At 46.2% G+C, this 18,543-nt stretch overlaps 1 protein-coding gene across 1 annotated transcript; it reads left to right on the top strand.

Moving 5' to 3' along the window:
• Positions 1 to 885: 885 nt before the first annotated feature.
• Amdhd1 (amidohydrolase domain containing 1) lies at positions 886 to 12,864 on the top strand. Its single transcript, XM_057758182.1, has 9 exons — positions 886 to 1,022; positions 2,390 to 2,496; positions 3,040 to 3,104; positions 4,703 to 4,980; positions 7,255 to 7,480; positions 9,701 to 9,825; positions 10,150 to 10,243; positions 10,974 to 11,134; positions 12,777 to 12,864. The coding sequence occupies exons 1-9, from the start codon at positions 886 to 888 to the stop codon at positions 12,862 to 12,864; spliced, it is 1,281 nt and encodes a 426-aa protein (XP_057614165.1).
• Positions 12,865 to 18,543: the final 5,679 nt, after the last annotated feature.

Raw genomic sequence — 18,543 nt, 5'->3', positions numbered from 1 at the left:
CACACCCATCTATAATGAGATCTGGTGCCCAGAACACTATATACATAATAAATAAATTTAAAAAAAAAGGATGCTTTCCACAACCTTGAGCGCAGCGTGTGTAGAGGCTACCAGACTCGGGTGGAGTGGGTGAGGGTGGAGTGGATGTGGCAGACACCCAGTTCACAATCTGATTTACCTTAACGGGTTTGGATCACAGTTGAGACCTATGCTTCACGAAGGCTGTAGGGACAAAGCAGACAGAGGCACCAAACCGAGACCCCGCGTCTCAGCTCCATCCTTCCCTGCCCCAGATCCCCTTCATCTTGGGGACCGCCTGGTAGCAGGACCCTAGAGTTGAGCTGGCTAACCGAACAGTGCGCGGCACCCGCCGTCAGCCCTCCGCCCCGTGCCCCTGTCGCCTCGCGGGCACAGCTCGCCCACGCTCGTCTGCTCCTACGGTCCCACCGCAGTTCAGATCCATGCTCCCGCATAACAACGTGTCTCTGTCTCTGTGTATCTCTGCCTTACACACACACACACACACACACACACACACACACACGTCTGCGCAGAGTCCTCTTAGACTACACTTCGCCTGGCCACTGCATCTACCTGGTCCAACTTGATTTCTCCCGGTGGCTAAATTTCAGTTCTTTGATCCAAAAGTTAGGGGTTGGAGGGTGAATATAATTTTTACCTCCTTTGCCTAAAACTTGCAAAGCAGACCTGAAAGGACTGGCGTCCACCGTAAGTTTTATTGTTATGAGCCTTTCTTGTTGACACTGCTGTCACTGTCACCAGGCTGCTAACGAGCTCCCGCCCCGCGCTGCCCCGCCCCTCCAGGGAGCCGCCCGCTGGCCGGGCACTACTGTCTTCTGCACCCGGCTAGCAGTTAGGACGACCATGGCTACTGGCCACCGCCTCCTGCTAGAGAATGCGCGGCAAGTGGTGCTGGTGTGCGCCCGTGGCGAGCGCTTCCTGACCGGGCCCGAGCTGCGCAGCCTGGCCGTGCTGGAGGGTGCCAGCCTGGTGGTGGGCTCGTGAGTATCGGGCACAGGCCGGGTGGGGTCCCAGAGCTAGGAGTTCTTTCTCCAACAAAACACCTGCAGAGCATCTTCCACCGCTGATCATCGATGCCACCATAGCTTCTAAAGTCCTGCTTGGCTTGGAGGGTTTGCTCTACCTCTTCTAGAAGATTTTGTAGTCTTTTTCTCCCTAAAACTCAGGATATTGGCTCTGGTCTGTAATCCCAGCACTCAGGACACAGGTCAGTAGTCCAAGGCCATCCTTGGCTGCGTGTAGAGTTTGCGCATGAGACCATGTCTCAGAAAGTAAATAAGAATTAATTAATACTTTTAGATAACAGTAACATCACATCCTTCTTTTTCCCCTCCCTTCAATAAGCACCTGTGGTGTCCAAAACCAGCACTCTGGAGGCAGAGGCAGGTAGTTCAAAGTCAGCCTGATTTGCAGAGTGAGTTTCACGACCGACGAATGAGACCCTGTATCAACACACACACACACACACACACACACACACATACACACACACACATGCACGCACCAATTGACCTGCAAAATCTATCAAACCCTGCGTTAGGGAACTAATGCTCGCATGTAATTTAGACACCGTTTTTCATTGTTTTCTGAAGCAAATAAAAATGCACAAATACCACACCTTTTAAAGAGAAGGAATGGGTGCGTATTATTTTGTAGTTTTGGGTTTTTCCCCCCACAATAAAATCTCAAAATCCAGCTAAGAATGTTTAACGGAACAACAGCAGCAAAAAACCCAACACCGTTGGAAGATGATTTCTCGCTTCCTATAATAACTATGCGGTTGGATGTGTGTGTTTTGTTCCAACAGGACACTGAGAACCTACGATGAATGACAGCCCGGATTCTTAGAAACTGGAGAGCTTGTGGTTAGCGTGGTTGGGACGAGAACCCAGTGATCCCAGAGTCCTCCTATACAAGCTGAGGCAGACAGAAACCTCCATCTGAGGGCTGAGCTCACTAAAACACAAAAGCACTCCTGACAGTGTTCTCTCTGCAGGACCCTTTTTGCAAACTGTTTGCCTCCGACTTCCGGTTAATGCAGCTTCCTGCCAACTGGGCGTGCCCCTGAGAGAGCAGTCGTGTGTTCTGGCGTCATTTGGGGATCTAGTACTGTAGGGAACTGGAACGCTGATCTTAGAGAAGAAATAGCAATCTCTCCTCCACATGGTTAGCCGTTTGTCTTTACTGTAGCGACCATCTCTTTCCTAAAAACCCAGGTCAAGAGGGAAATACAGTAAACGCTGGCTAACATGGCATCCAAAAGCACGTTTAAATCATTAATCAGATTTTTGAGGAAAATTTCCCCAAACTTAGTAACTGTTTCTTGATATTTTTTTTCCCCTCCCAGGGATGGGTTTATAAAAGCTATTGGCCCTGCGGACGTTATCCAAAGACAGTTTTCCAGAGAAACTTTTGAAGAAAGAATTGACTGCTCTGGGAAATGCGTCTTACCAGGTGCTGAAGCTCTTTTTCAGAAATGAACAGTGGTTCTAGGACAGCAAAAAGGAAGACAATTGGTTTGTCTTTAAAAAGCGTCTTAACCATAGCGTTCAAAATGTTGGGGCTCCAAGAATTGAAGTTCTGCTTTGCCAGTGTGATTTCCTATTGCATGTCCATAAAGTGATTACAGATTCCCTTTAAGTATTTCTTGAAGCTACTCAAACCTTCCTTACAGTTCCTTCTCGAAGGAGCACAGTGTGTATTTTCTAGTCCTTGTTCTCAGTTTTGCTCAATTAATAGTTTTGCCACCGTAGCTTCAAGGTTTGTTTGGGCTGAGCGCAGTTACTGGGCAAGTGAGCTGATTATCTCTGAGGGGTGTTGCATGGTGATGAGTTACTCTCCTCTACGAGAACTTTCTAGATCAGCACCTAGAGGGAACTTCACAATGTCTTGCACGCTCACCCTCTTCCAAGCGAGCTGGCCACCACCATGCACTTAGAGCACTATGATACAGTCAGTCACTGCTAAGCATCTTTCGTTTCTCAACTTTGGTTGCAGGATTGGTGGACGCGCACACACATCCCGTGTGGGCAGGCGAAAGGGTCCATGAGTTTGCCATGAAGGTAACTGCAAAATGAATGACAGCAACCCAAGAAAGCACAAACAGGATGCCCCCTCTAATGACTGAATAAGGGGTCAGCATAGCTTCTAATGGATGTCTTTCCTTGACTCAATGAAGAACACAAATGACAATAGAAACAGACTTAGTGGAAACGGCCCCAAATCTTTGTATGATGTGTAGAGCTAGCAACCAGTTGAAGAAAAGGAGTATCTGAAGGTTTTCAACTATAGACTTCTTTTTTAAAGAACTGAGTTTAGCAACTCGGTGGGTGATTTCCCCCTCTTCCCGTATTCTAAATCATTATTTGTAATTTTGAACAAGTTCCAAGAAATAGTTTGAAAATCACTGTTGACTGCAGACGAACTTGGAAGAATATATTACTAACCGAAAATAAAATGTCTTACATTATTCTCTTTTTTTCTCTCAGAAAAAAAAAGAGACTTACGAAGCCATAAAATATAGTCATATCAGTTACAGGAGCTATAGCTGGCTCCTAAAAGGAGCTAAGGGGAGGAAGTGCAGCCTAGCAGTGACAAATTGTTTTGGAAATCAGGAAAATTCTTTTCTTCAGCTATCGTGTGCCTTCCTCAACAAGTCGGAGCTGCTTTTAAGGCAATTTTATTATTGCACTGAATTCCAGAGCTAGAAGGCACCTTAGAGATTGTGGTCCAAATACTGTCACTGTAGGAAGATGGAGAGACCCGTGTCTGGGAAGGGAGGGTGGAGACTAGGGGAGGATGGGGAGGGGGGCAGGGGCGCAGTGCTTTGGGCGGCTCACCCTTCTTACTGTCCAGATAACTAGTGACTACTGGGATTGTAGAAAGAGCTTCTTTACTTGCTTGAGTGACAGAACTTAGGTTCTAAACCTTGCTGCCCAAATGACATGGAGTCTGCCCCTGGTCTTGGCTAGCAGAAAGCTGAAATAAACCCCTAAGCTTTGTTTGCTCAACTGTGCCGAGGGATGGAGACTGAGGTGGGCTTGCCTGGTTATGCACTTGGGTCAATTTCGCTGTGAAAACACCCAAATGCTCCTGTATCTGAGTGTTAATTAGTTGTTACTGCCTTCAGCTGCTCATTTGCCCACCCGCCACCTCGGCCATCTCCACCTCTCGAGCACTTTTTGGGACTCCCTTTTGCACAACTGGGGGTGTCTTTAAGGACTAAGTGCCCGTGCCCTACTGCTTTGTAAACTAACGGACTGATTGAAATAGGGTCTGGTGTAGCGCAGGCTGACCTGTAACTCCCTATATAACTGAAGTAGACCTTGCACCTCTGATCCCCCTGCCTCCACTTCCTACGGGACTGGCATTACAGGCCTGCACCATGCCTAGTTGCTTCTTAACCATCTTGTAAAATTGGTTTTACTTTATTTTTAAGTGTGTGTGTGTGTGTGTGTGTGTCCGCGCACGCGTTATTCCCCTGGAGCTGGAGTTCCAGGTGATTGCCAGCTGCCACGTGGATGCTGGAAGTGAACCCCAGTCCTCTGCAACAGCAGCCCCTGTTCTTTACCATCGAACCCCTTAATCGTCTTCTAATATCACCCCCGAGGTAGGTTCTGCAGACCGACTTGTAACCTCCCTGAGTGAGTCATGCCTTCAGTTGGCAGGAGCCACTTACATGGACATTCACCAGGCCGGAGGAGGGATCAACTTCACAGTGGAGCACACTCGCCAGGCCTCCGAGGAGGAACTCTTCTGCTCCTTCCGGCAGCGACTACAGTGCATGATGAGGGCCGGCACCACGCTGGTGGAGTGCAAGAGCGGATATGGCCTCAACCTGGAGACGGAGCTCAAGATGCTGCGCGTAATCGAGCGCGCCCGGCGGGAGCTGCCCCTGTGCCTTTCTGCCACTTACTGCGGGGCTCACTCAGTCCCCAAGTAATCTCAGCGGCGGCGGGAGGGGTGGGCAGGGTGAGGTGGCGCAGCTGTCACTTAGGCCAGACTGTCCGGAGAAGCTTCTGGAAAGATGCCCTGCTTGTAAAGGCCGATCGTGGTGCCCAGATGGTTTAAGGAAGGGGTTTCCACCCCCTCTTTAGTTTTCCTAGTCCTTTAAGGATGAAAACGGAGGAAACACTTCAAGACTTCTTTTCTTTAGAATAATGGTCCCTTGCGAGTCCTTTCAAATTAGTCACTAATCCAAATAATTTCCCAGGATAATCAATCAGCTTACACCACTGTAAAAATCACTAGCTATTTCCTCTAGGAGATCAAACTGTGTGGCCAAAGTGTCTGCAGAAGGGCTTTTGTTAATCTCTTTGCTCACTAGCAAATATTTTCGTTTTATTAACATTTTTTAAAGCCTCTGCCTTTATCTAAAGAATCTCTGCTCCCTGGCTTTATGAAGAGAACTCTGTCTCTGATGGCCTAGCTGTGCAGTTCGGTTCTGTGCCGGAACTTCTAGACAGGAAGGTTCACGGCCTAGATCTGCAAGGTCGGCGTGGTTGTCTCCAAATTCTTTTCAGCTTAATAACTGACCCTCCCTCATAGACTTATATTACAAACAATATCTAAACTTAAATCGTATCAATTAATTTTAGTGTTTTTACTTTAATGAACTTCAAAATGTATTTTATTTGATTATTTGAAACTGTGTATATTTATTATATCCAAGATGCCCTTTAGAAATATGCGTGCACTTTGAAGTGGCTTGAATCGCACTAACTAACACACATGACGCCACTTACCAGTTTTGTGGGGGAAAGGCTTCAAATCTGTCTTGGAGTAGTTTAAAGGAATACAGTATAATGCGCATCGCTACGTCACTGTTGTATGGGAATGTAATTGTTCATGCTGATAGTCCCATACGATCTTCAATCAGAGGAACCAAAAAATTAACACTAAAGTTTTGTATTAAAAGAACACCCCAGGCATGACGGTGCATGACCTTATTCCCAGCTCTCAGAGTGCAGAAACTAGTTGATCTCTGTGAGTTTGAGGCTAACCTGATCTACACAGAAGGTTCCAGGCCAGCCAGGGCTACATAGTGAGATCCTATCTCAAAAAGGAAGAAAGAAAGAAAGAAAGAAAGAAAGAAAGAAAGAAAGAAAGAAAGAAAGAAAGAAATTCATACAGCTGATTATGTAGAAAAGAAATATAAATATTTAATATTTCCAATTATTTTTGTTTTAAGCTTTTAGCATTTCAATTTTTTTTAATTATTGAAGTTTGAACTGATACTTTTGAAAGAGCCTGTCTTAGGGAGTTTGTTGACGATTTCAAGTAGAGTATAAAGCATGGAACAGCCTGCTTTTTAAATATTTTTTTTTAAGTATTGAACTTGAGTTTAAGTGCAGCTTACCTGCTAGCTAAGTGATTTTAAGAGTGTTTCTTAACTCTTCCAAACATGAACAACACAAGTGCAATAAAGAATTATACACACCCTGCTCTATGTCACTGGTGTGAGACACAGAAATAGCTTGTGTAAACACCCTGCTTGTTGACCTCTGCGGGTTCACCTCCATGTTTTGCTGAGTGAGAGCCGCCATGCCATACACGGGGCTGGAGTTTTAGGGAAACTGTCTCCAGCTGCCGATGAGCCTCTGAAGGCTGCATCTCAATTCCCACTGATTTACCCTCATGCGCAGATCAAAGCCAAACCATGTGTCTAACGTTCTGGAGCATGAAGGGGTTGGGGCACTCCATGTCTGGCTGATTTCAAATGCTGTTTGCCCCCGCTCGTTGCTAGCAACTCCCAAGGTTTACAAAGTGTTTTTTCTCCTTGCTTCACCCCTTTAACAAGGCAGGATGCTTAGGTAAAGATGACAGGAAAACTTGTGAATAGAGAAGAAAAAGGAAGAATGATAGCTGGGGCTCAGGGTGACCTCTAAGTGTCCTTGATAGGGAAATTCAGCTTTGTAGCTGGAGGCCTGCTGGCATCCCCAAAGGTCACACAGCCTAGTCCTCCAGAGGGAAGTCTCATCACCACCCTGGCTTCTTTTCTGGACTTTTTCTCTTCCTTTCTGAAGCTTAAGCTCACTTGCCTATACTGTTTATTATCCTTCCTTTATTAAACTATATATAGTCTCTAATGTATCTATAGTACACGTAATAAGTAGATTATTAAGCAATGCATTGCATATCACAAATATTAAAGAACATGTATATCACACGTATGAAGACTACGCCCATGCTTATCTCATTTTCTTCCACTAGAGGGAAAACTGCCATTGAGGCCACCGATGACATCATCAATAACCACCTGCCAAGGCTGAAGGAACTCAGCAGAAACGGGGACCTACACATTGACAACATAGACGTGTTCTGTGAGAAGGGTGTCTTTGATCTGGATACCACCCGAAGGATTCTTGAGGGTGGAAAAAAGATGGGGTTACAGATCAACTTCCACGGGGATGAACTCCACCCGATGAAGGCCGCGGAGGTATGACTGACAGTTGGCTCTTTCCCGCACGCCTGCAAAAGGAGTGATTCATGGGGGCTAGAGCAATGGCTCAGAGGTTAGGAGCACTTCCAGAGGTCCTGAGTTCAATTCCCAGCACCTACATGGTGGTTCACAGCCATTTATAATAAGATCTGTGCCCTATTCTGGCATGTATACATGCAGGCAGAGTATTGTATACATAACAAATACATGTTTAAAAAATTGTTTATTGGAGCCAGGTAGTGGTGGTGCACACCTTTAATCCCAGCAGTCTACAGAGCTAGTTCTAGGTCAGCTAGGGCTGTTACACAGAGAAACCCTGTCTGAAAAACAAAAACAAAAACAAGCCCTATGAGAAAGAAAAGGAAGGAAGGAAGGAAGGAAGGAAGGAAGGAAGGAAGGAAGGAAGGAAGGAAGGAAGGAAGGACACATAGACACAGACACACACAGACATACACACACGGGACACATTCAGACACACATACATCCACGTGCACACTTGCACACACAGACATACACACATGTGCATTCATATCTATACACAGGCTGGGACACACACAACTTATTTCTGCTTGCCCATCATTCCCTGTGGGGGCTGTTGCTCTGTGCCCACTAAGCAGGGGCTTGAGCGCTGTGCTACTCCTAGCCTGATTATTTCCTTTATCATCTCCTATGACTTCTATTATAGTTACAGTGGAGAGAAGCACCCCTGTGATCTCCTTTGCTAAATCCAAGTCTTGTTGTGGTCGGCACACAAATTAGCCACTTCTCTTTCACTGTGACAGACTCCCAGCCAAAGTACTTTAGAGGGAAAGGCTCATGCTTTGGGGACACAGTCTGTTGTGGTGAAGACGTGGCAGTCACGGTCAGGAAGTGGAGGAAAGCTGGGACTCTGCTTACTTTTTCCCTTTATTCAATCTGAGACCCCATTCTGTGGGATCATGTCACCCACATTCAGGGAGAGGCTTTATCCCTCAGGTGAACCTCGCTGGAAATGCTGTCACAGACATGCATAGAGTTTTTTGTCTCCAACGTGATTTTAAATCTGGTCAACTGTGCTGGTTGGTTTAGTTTAGCTTTGTTTTGTTTTGTCAATCTGATACAAGCTAGTGTCATCTGAAAGTAGGGAACCCCCGTTGAGAAAATGCCTCCGTAAGAGCCAACTGTAGAACGTTTTCTTAAATAGTGATTGGTGGGGGAGGGCCCAGCCCACTGTGTTACCCTCCTTGGCCTGGTAGTCCAGGGTTCTATAAGAAAGCAGGCTGAGCAAGTCTTGATGAGCAAGCCAGTAAGCAGCACCCCTCCATGACCTCGGCTTCAGCTCCTGCTTCCAGGTACCTGCCCTGTTCAGGTCCCTGTGCTGACTTCCTTTGATGATGAACAGTGATGTGGAAGTGTAATCCAAATTGCTCGTCCCTCCATTAGCTTTGACCATGGTGTTTCATCACCATAGTAATCCCAAGTAAGACGAGGCATAGAGTGTTGCTCTTAGTACGGATTCTGGCCTCTGGACATGGGTACCAGGACTGAACCTTCCTTATCTCTCTGCCTTTCTCTCTTGCATCTTTTTTACCTCCTCTGCCTCTCTGTTGTTAACCAAGCACAACAGACTACTTTTAACATCCTCCGCTTTGAACATGCTGTTTCTCTAATTTGGATAATCCACATTCTCATCCACGCTTTGCCTTGGCTGCTACTCTCTGGAATCCCCCTAATGTTAGATGGTGGCTTCGCCCTGATTTTCCCCTACTGACTAAGCTTGCACCCGACACTTGGAGCTCCCTGTCCCTGGAGGTCAGTACAGGGCCTGGGGTACAGATGTGTAATGTTTGTGTGCAAGTGTTTGCTGAGTTGGTGGAATGACTGTGATCTGTGTGGTCAGTGAGTTCCTATTGGTCAGAGAGAGCAAAAAAAACAAAATCTCTCTCTACTGTTTTGACTGGCCTGGAACTCACTAGGTAGCCAGCCGAGGCTGGCAACTCTCCTGCCTCACTCTTCCCAGTGCTTGGATCACAGATGTGAGCCACCATACCCCACCTGAAGACGAGATTTTACCAACATGCTAGTTTTCCAATGGCGGTCCGTGATAGACCTAATATCTATTTGGGGATCTTGGCTCATCGGAAATAGTTAATAAGAATCTTCACAAAGCAGAGGAAGTAGGGTCATGTATGGAACTGTTGTATGTTAAACCTTTCCCTGTCTGCCCATTCTGCCTAGCTTGGGGCTGAACTAGGAGCACAGGCGATCAGTCACCTGGAGGAAGTAAGTGACAAAGGCATCGCTGCCATGGCTGCGGCTAAGTGTTCCGCTGTCCTTCTGCCCACCACGGCCTACATGCTGAGGTAAGGGCCTTTCTCACCCTGACACGTTGCCTTCAAGCACGGGTTGTGAGGATAGAGACTCCAGGGGCGCCTAGGCGTTGCTGCCTATGATCTCGCGAGAACGCTGATGCAGAAACTCGGATGCCAAGGGATGCAGCGGTAGTGGTACAAAGCCGTCATCCTAAAGGTGCAAACAACAGAGTCTGGAAAACGGGCGGTGTTAATGCTCTCCTCCCCTCCACCACTTACCCTGGAGCTTTCTTTCCTCTTCTAGAATAGGAAATGTCCCCTTTGTTCTTGCAAAAGCTCCAGCTGCAGACAGACACCTTTTCCCTCTTTCCTTAGGTTGAAGCAGCCTCGAGCCAGGAAGATGCTCGAGGAGGGAGTCATAGTTGCCCTGGGCAGCGATTTCAACCCCAATGCCTACTGCTTCTCAATGGTAATTCCTTCTCAGATACTTTATTTTCTGAACAGAGTAAACGGTGGAATACATAAATGTTTAAAATCTTCATTCGTTGTGAAAACGTATTTAAAGATCTAAAACGATTTCTCTGAGAAGAAAGAGGAGAAGGGTATAGGCAGTGGTTTAATTGAATTTTTCTGCCCACACGAATGCACCTAGGACTGAAGAGATAAATCTCAATTTGAATTGTCTTCTGATTCAGCTTTAGGCTAAGGTTTGTAATAACACATTTTCCTTCTCTGGGCATAACAGAGACAGTGAGGCTTTAGTGGGTGAGGATGGAGGCAAACACAGCAAAGGCTCCTGAAAACTTGTAATATTAAATATACAGTATTATTCAATAATAAAGTTTAAGAATCTTATGTATAAAATTGCATTTTCCCATAGCAACTGAGATATATATTACTTATATGTGTATAATAGAATATATCATATATAATATGTTACATAATATATACATATATGTATATATGTATGTGTATACATTTATATATTTATCTTTATATATTTGTATATGTACACAAACATACATACTTTTGAGGGGAAGAGGAGTGGAATCAAACCTGGGGCCTTTTGCACACTAAGCACAAACTCTATCTGAGCTATTCTTACCAGACACACATTTAATCGTCTTTACTTGTGCTGTGTGGAGGAGCATCCTGACTTGTAATGGCTGCTCCTCCAATGCCTTCTCTTCTTGCCTTAGCCTATGGTCATGCACCTGGCCTGTGTGAACATGAGAATGTCCATGCCCGAGGCCTTGGCCGCTGCCACCATCAACGCAGCTTACGCGCTGGGGAAGTCTCACACACATGGATCTTTGGAAGTTGGCAAGCAGGGGGATGTCATCATCATCAATGCATCCAGGTGAGGGGCTTCCCGAGCTAGTACCCTCCGCAGCAACTAGTCTTGTTTGATGCACGTGTGGGCAAGTGTTAGGACCCTTTCTGCTTGCTATTAGTAAGTATCAGGTAGACAGCAGACTACCCAGCCCCTTCTGTCTTTACCCCTTGCCAAGCAGAAGCCCCCCGTGAGGTTTTCAACTACACAGCAAAGCAAGTCTATAAGCCTTCATATCTGTCCAGGTGCCTTGCATCTTTCAGGGCCTCCAATTACTGCTGTTTCCCTGGACTTTGAACTTGCCCCTGAGTCTGTGTGTTTGAGTTTGTGCTTGGCTCCTGACCTTTTGCTCATTCTCTTTTCTACTTATCACTCCGGCTCCAACTTATTCTTTATCTGACTCATGGAATCAAATGGCTCTCAACCTCAATGCCTCCACTCGACTGTTCTGTTCCTGAGTTCTTAGTTCTCACCCGAGGTGTATGACCTGGGCCTCCCAAGCTACAAGTTGGGTCCTAACATCTAAATCCGGAAGCTGGCAATGTTATGTCTCTTTTACTCCCATGAGCTTATCACAGCCCTCGGGGACCCATGTTCTACAGAGGACAGCAGCCCCATAATGTCACTCCTGGAAGAACCGCCTCCTTCCATCTATTATAAAGTGCACGTGCCACCCATGAATCAGTTTTGAAAAGTTCAGGAGTGGGAGTACTGGCTCAGTTCATATCAAACCCTTGCTGTCTGAATATGAGTACCTGAAATTTATCCCCAGTGCCCACAATAAAAGCCAGGCTTGGGAAGGGTGGGCCTGTGTGTTCAGCCCTGGGGAAACCGAGGCAGGGGGCTCCCCTGGGGCTGGCTGAGCAGACAGTCTAGTCAAACTGAGGGAGTCCAGGTTTAGTGACAGACCTACCTCGAAAAGCAAGGTGGGCAATGATTCAAGAAGACAGCCGATGTGTCCTATTGGCCTCCACGTGGACTCGCACAGGTGAGCAGGCATGGTCCATGTTGGTGTACTCATACACGTGAATGCACACACACTCACTCACACACGCTCACACACACTGCTTGTCAGTTCTCAGCTCTCTCATTTTTATTCAATACAGGACGTGGACACACACACACTGCTTACCAGTGCTCAGCTTTCTGTAGAAATAGGAGCGGCGGGCCACTTCCCGCCACCCGGCTAGCTTTACCTGAAATAATTACATGGAAACTGTATTCTTTTAAACACTGCCTGGCCCATATCTCCAGTCTCTTACTGGCTAATTCTCACATCTTGATTAACCCATTTCTAATAATCTGTGTAACACCACGAGGTGGTGGCTTACCAGAAAGGATCTTAACCTGCGTCCATCTTCGAGCGGAGAGCTATATCGTCTGTGACTCACTTCCCTTCTTCCCAGCATTCTGTTCTGTCTACTCTGCCTATCTAAGCTGCTGCGCTATCAAAAGCCAAGGCAGTTTCTTTATCAACCAATGAAAGTAACACATAGACAAATGACCCTCCTCCATCAGCTCTCTCCTTTTCTTTCAGTACACAACATGGACACATACACACACACACATACACACAGACACACACACACGTAGAATTCACTTTAAATTCACTGACACACTAGTGCTTTTGATTTGCACATGCTGAAGCGACTGTTTGCTTTCTTTCTAGATGGGAACATTTGATTTACCAGTTCGGAGGCCATCACGAATTAATTGACTATGTTATAGCTAAAGGAAAAGTCATCTACAAAAAGTGACAGCTGGACCAATGAGACAGCCCAGTGGGTAAAGTCTCCTGTCACCAAGCCTGCTGACCGGAGCTCGATCCCTGGGGCTCACATGGTTGGAGGAGAGATCTCCTAGGAGTTACTCTCTGACCTCCACATGCTCACTGTGGTGTGTACCCGACTCCTCCGCTCCCCACGACGCTGCCACGTAAATTAATGTAGTAAGATAAGAATGTATTCTAATAATGATAGGTCTGGAAGGAAAGAGAAGACACGTTCTCTGTATCAACTAAACCCACATAAGTTGAAGTACTTCCGTAGCTTGCCAGAACCATGTCACTTCAACCTAATCGTATGTCATGCCCTACTGTTAGCTTGAAAACTCAAGGGATTAGCTTATTTGACTTGAACGTGTGTGCCTGGATGTGTAAACAGGCAAACCTATTGGGATGTAATGTAGGGTTGTTTCTCAAAGGTTGGCTACAGATATTCTGGGGTGGGTTTGATGAGATAGCTCTGCTCCTCTGTGAAGAAACACACTTGTCTTGAGAGTTCTGTTTTGTTTTCTGTGATCTGCCCCGATGAGGCCAACGGGACCATTTCCTCAGACGCAAACAGAATCTTTTCTCCCCACAGTTTGTCTTTTGAGATGCTTTCTAGTCGGTGAGGGATTTCTGGGGCAGAGGTGGCCCTTCCATTTTTAACATCTTGTCAGCCTTTGGAATGAAGCTTCACCACAGAGTTCAAGACTTGATATCTTGCACAGGCATGAAAAATATATACGAATGAATTTTGATCAACACTGATGAGGTAGCTTTAAAAAAATCTTTCTGCTAAAGCCTTTTCATATCACAAAGCCATGGAAAAGGTTTTATTGTATAAATATTGCCACCATTGTTCCTGCAGCCCCGGAAGTAGTACAGCAGCGTTGTCTACAGCGTGTTTGGATTTCAAAGAACAAATCACAAAGTCATTGCAGAGGGAATGATTATTTGCGTAAACTGATATTTCTCATGCCACGTCGGTTTACTTGGAAACCTGTAAAACTGTTTCTGTGATCTTTGCAATCGTAGCGTTATCAAACACTGTCCAATTTACAAAGTAGTGATTTCACAAATAAACATTAGTTGTCAAACCATCGTCAAATTTGGAGCCTGAATTAATGAGGTTCTCCATTCCGTATTAGCGAAGATACCACATGAGGCAGAGTTTGCTGCTGTGGTCATATACCTGGGGCACGCTAGGTGTGGAGTGAAGAGGCTTATTCAGCTCACACTTGTGTATTCTGTTCAAGCTCCAAATCGTGGGGCACGAGCTTGGGAGAGCACCCACCCCCACCCCTGGCGCTGAGTTAACTCATGGCAGATTGCAGTGGGGGGAGGGCGTGGTGGATGAGAAAGCAACCACACCTGCCCCTACTCCAGAAGAGACTAGGTGGGGTCAAATCTAGGCTTTGATAACAAAACCTCTAAATAACCCATCTCCAGTCCCAGGAGAAATGCCTTAGCGTCCCCCCCTTCCCCCACTATTTTGTTTTGTAGCCCTGGCTGTCCCAGAATTCTCTCTCTCTTTAGACCACGCTGGCCTAGAACACAGAGATCCACCTTCCCAAATGATGGCATTAGAGGCACGCACCGCACCTGGTGTCTTTGGCTCTTTCATAGACAACTCCCACCCCATGTGAGCTAGAGTGGTGGTAGACACCTGAAATTCTCACACTGGGGAGTGGAGGCAGGAGGATTCTGAGTTCCAGGCTAGTAGCCTGGGCTACATAGTGAGACTCTGTCGCAAACACAAACAAAACAAAATGAAAAATCACAGAAAGGAGAAAGAAAATGAACCTAAAATGTTTTCAGGTCATATTAGTTCAAGTCAACTTAACCTTTTGCCTGCCAAGAAGTTTTCGCCTTTGGGAGGCAGTAGCACCCTTCTGAGAAGAGAATGTGTGGGCTGGGTGCTGTGCAGGACAGGAGAGCTAATAGATCTGAAAAAAGACACACACACACACTCACGCACACACGCATGCATGAGGCTTTGATCACCGTGAGTTCTTTCATCTACCTGGAAAATGTAGAGATTGCTCCCTTTCTGTCTGAAGTTCTAAGTCTAAGCTGGGCATCGCCTTCAGGGAATTTGTGATCCTGCTAGGGCTAAGACGAACATTAGAAAGTAAAACCTTAAAACTTGCTCCCTTAAAAAAAAAATAACCCATGGGCTCAGTGGTTAAGAGCACTGCCTGCTCTTCTAAAGGTCTTGAGTTCAATTCCCAGCAACCACGTGGTGGCTCATAACCATCTGTAATGAGATCTGGTGCCCTCTTCTGGCATGAAGGCATCCTTGCAGGCAGAATACTGTATACACAATAAATAAATCTATAACCAGAGCTCGAGTTCATTTCTGCCTTACCTTACAATCTCAAAATAAAATAGTTGGGAATACATAGTTCAGCGGTAGAGCACTTGCCTAGAATGTTATGAGACCCTAAATTCAGTACCAAGGGAGGAAGGAATGAAGGGAAGGAGGGAAGCAAAGAAACAGACATGGAGTGAAGAAACAGTCTCTTTAACTCACCGTTGGAAATTTAGAAGCAGGGCGACCCCTTTTGGTATCCACAGCAAGTCAGCCACAGGATGACCCAGATTCTTGCTCTGCCACCCAGCAATGCCCTGGATCTGGCTGTCGGTCAACTCCGGGTTTCCTCATCCAGGGCAAGCAGGAGAGAAAGATGACTTCCCTGGCTCCAGGAAAGAGAAAATGCCTTCTCCAAAGTTGTCCATGCCGTAAGCTCCGTTGCAATCCCAGGCTTTCCTTGAACGAAGCGGTAGCAGAAAGGAGGGGCCGTTTACATGAAGCAGGGTCTCCTCTGAGCCGGGTGAATGCTCTTGCCTTTGTTTCCAGCGTTCACATCTAATAAATGAACGCATTGAACTGAGAATACCCAAAAGGGCAAAATGATCAATTGCTTATTTATTTTTGATCAGTTGTTTATAACAGTTGTTCTCAACCTTCCTAATGTTGCAACATTTTAGTATAGTTCCTCATGCTGTGGTGACACCCCCCCCCCAGCATAAAGTTATTTCTGTTGCTACTTCATAACTGTAACTTTGCTATCATTATGAATTGCAATGTAAGTATTTGTGTTTTCTGATGGTTTTAAGTGACCCCCCACCATGGAAGAATTGTTCAACTTCTGAAGGGGTCCTGACCCCATAGCTTTATGATAACATGATACCTAATAAAAGTGTTACAATGGCCAGACCCAAAAATAAAACACAAGTAAAATTGTACAAAACGTATCTCTTTTCACATATTTATTAGGTTTTATGAACTGGGTAGATTGTTTAAGAATGTGTTCTAAGTCATATGTCCATGCCGTATAATCTCAGGCTCTGGTTTGCCGCGCTGCTTGTGTTGGCCACTAGGGAATCAGCAGCTGTGACAACAGAAGATTTGGCAGACTTTATGCTCGAGGACTCGCGTTCTCCTACCGCCCTCAGTGAAGAAACCCAGGCAAGCACCCCGAGGAAGGGAACCCTGATCTGCCAACTCATTTTTCACCCCTCCACAGGAAAGGCCCTGGGTTCAGCACAATGTCTTAAATCTGTTAGCTTTTTCTGATTGAGTCGTTCAGAAACCTGACTAGCTCCACTCGCTTCGTCTAAAGAGGTCAAGGTGAGTCCTAGTAAGCTACAGTTCTTACCTTGACAGGGCCTCGAGTCAATTGGGAAGGCTCCGCTGAGGGACCGCCCACATCAGATTGGCCTGTGGTCACATTTGTGAAGCATTATCTTGATTGGTAATTGGTGTGGGAAGACCCAACCTACTGTGGGTGGTCCCAACCCTAGGCAACTGGGCCTGGGGTGTGTAAAATAATTAGAGTCAACAGCCAGCAAGCGGCATTCCTCCAGATTGCTGCCCTGACTGCCCACAGTGATGAACCGTCCATGGGCGTGTAAACTGGAAGAAACCCTTTTCTCTGCCAAAGCAGCTTTTGCTCCCAGTGTTCTCTCACAGCAACAGAAAAAGCAAATATTAGGTGCTAAACTTTGTTCAAAACAAATAAAAGTAGGAGATAGGAGTGCAGCTCACTGCCAGTGCATGTGATTAACACACACATGTCCCTAGGCTCAATTTCTCCCCAGTCGAAGAACATCATGATAGCAAGCCATTGACACAGCTTGCCCCGTATCTCCCACATACTCTTGAAGACTGGGAACTAACAGAGCTCTATACAAAACCTAGGGAAGACATCTGTCAAAGAAAAACAGAGGTAGACCAGAAGCCAGCATTGCCGAACCAGGAGTGGGAACAGCTCTCTGCTGGGGTTCGCTGCCTCTGCTGCAGCTTGGGTAGAATGGGTAAGCGCTCTCTCTCTCTCTCTCTCTCTCTCTCTCTCTCTCTCTCTCTCTTTCTCTCTCTCTCTCTGTGTGTTGACATTCAACTAAAACCAACACCAGGAATAACCTGCAGTTAAGCCTGTTCCTGGGCCCGTTTTCACCTCTTGAGTTGCTGAAGGCAGTGATTGTGAAGAAGGCATGCTCAGAAGAGTGGCAATGGACTGGGGGGTTACCTCTTGCACCCCTGTAGTCTGTGACCAGGGAGGGATGCTGGCGTGTGTTTTCTGCTCACCAACTACAGTCTTTCTAGCCACACTTCCAGACTCTTGCACACGCAGGGTTTTGTACACCTTTACAGTGATGGGTGTAAAGTCATCGATTTTCACCTTGGGAATGTCACAAGGTCACGTGACCCTTCTGAACAATTACACAAAGTCTTCTTTATCTGCTTGAGGGAGAGCCAGAGATTGGGCAATCTATCTGAAGGCCCTATCTGACCTGAGTCAACAAAACTCATGATTGCTGGCAGTGGGTTGGCTCCCACCCCGACACCCAAATGCTTCATCGGTGCAACAGGCGGATGCTTAGTAAAGTTATTACCGACAGGTGAGTCTCGGAGTACTAAGTTACGGGAGGGGACAGGACTAACTTGGAACTTCAACTTGAGCACATGACCAAGCGTTTAGGAGATATGTGTAGTGCTTGGAGAAATACAGAAGGCATGGCGAGGCCAGGGCAATCTTTATGTTCAACTCCCTAACTCCTTTTCATTCTTTGAGGGGTGATTTAAGCACAGGGCACAGATAACAACCAAAAGCAACCCCCCAGAAAAGAACTGGTAACCTCTGTAGTTAATGGCTTCAAACCTGTTCCCCTCCTCGTGTATGTACATGTGCGTGTGTGTGAATGCGTGTGTTTACATGTGCACTTGCTCCTGTGCACATGTGGAGGCCAGAAGGTAAATGTTATGTGTCTTTGTCTAGCACTTCCTGCACCATTGCTCCGAGGCAGGGTGTCTCACGGAACCTGGAATTCACTATTTCTGCAAGACGGGATGAGCAGTGAGCCCCCAGGAGCTGCCTACCTCTATCCCCCCAGCGTTCAGGTGTCCACTTCCGCACCTGGCTTTTTATTATTTTTTTACACTGAAGCTCACGATCTGAGCTCAATTTGGATTCTCACTATGAACTCAGTTATGGAACTCAATTATGCACCCCCTGAGCTAGCTCCTCTTACTAAAGACTTTTTTCTATGATTCAATTAGCAGGAGGAGGAAAGGCTCAAGAACAAACTCTGAATTGAGGCATATTTGTCAGGTTATGGTATGGTCCAATCGATTGGAGAAAGTCACTTAGTCGAGAGTTTCTATAGA

This window comes from Chionomys nivalis, chromosome 25 (genome assembly GCF_950005125.1).
Source record: "Chionomys nivalis chromosome 25, mChiNiv1.1, whole genome shotgun sequence".
Lineage (NCBI taxonomy): Eukaryota > Metazoa > Chordata > Mammalia > Rodentia > Cricetidae > Chionomys > Chionomys nivalis.
This window is presented reverse-complemented; position numbering and strand designations above follow the sequence as displayed.

Bases quoted from the DNA above. Each gene is read 5' to 3' on its own strand.
- Amdhd1 (XM_057758182.1), top strand. From the start codon at position 886: ATGGCTACTGGCCACCGCCTCCTGCTAGAGAATGCGCGGCAAGTGGTG. The intron at 3,105-4,702 runs GTAACTGCAAAA...TCATGCCTTCAG, and splicing joins TCCATGAGTTTGCCATGAAG to TTGGCAGGAGCCACTTACAT. The intron at 9,826-10,149 runs GTAAGGGCCTTT...CTCTTTCCTTAG, and splicing joins ACCACGGCCTACATGCTGAG to GTTGAAGCAGCCTCGAGCCA.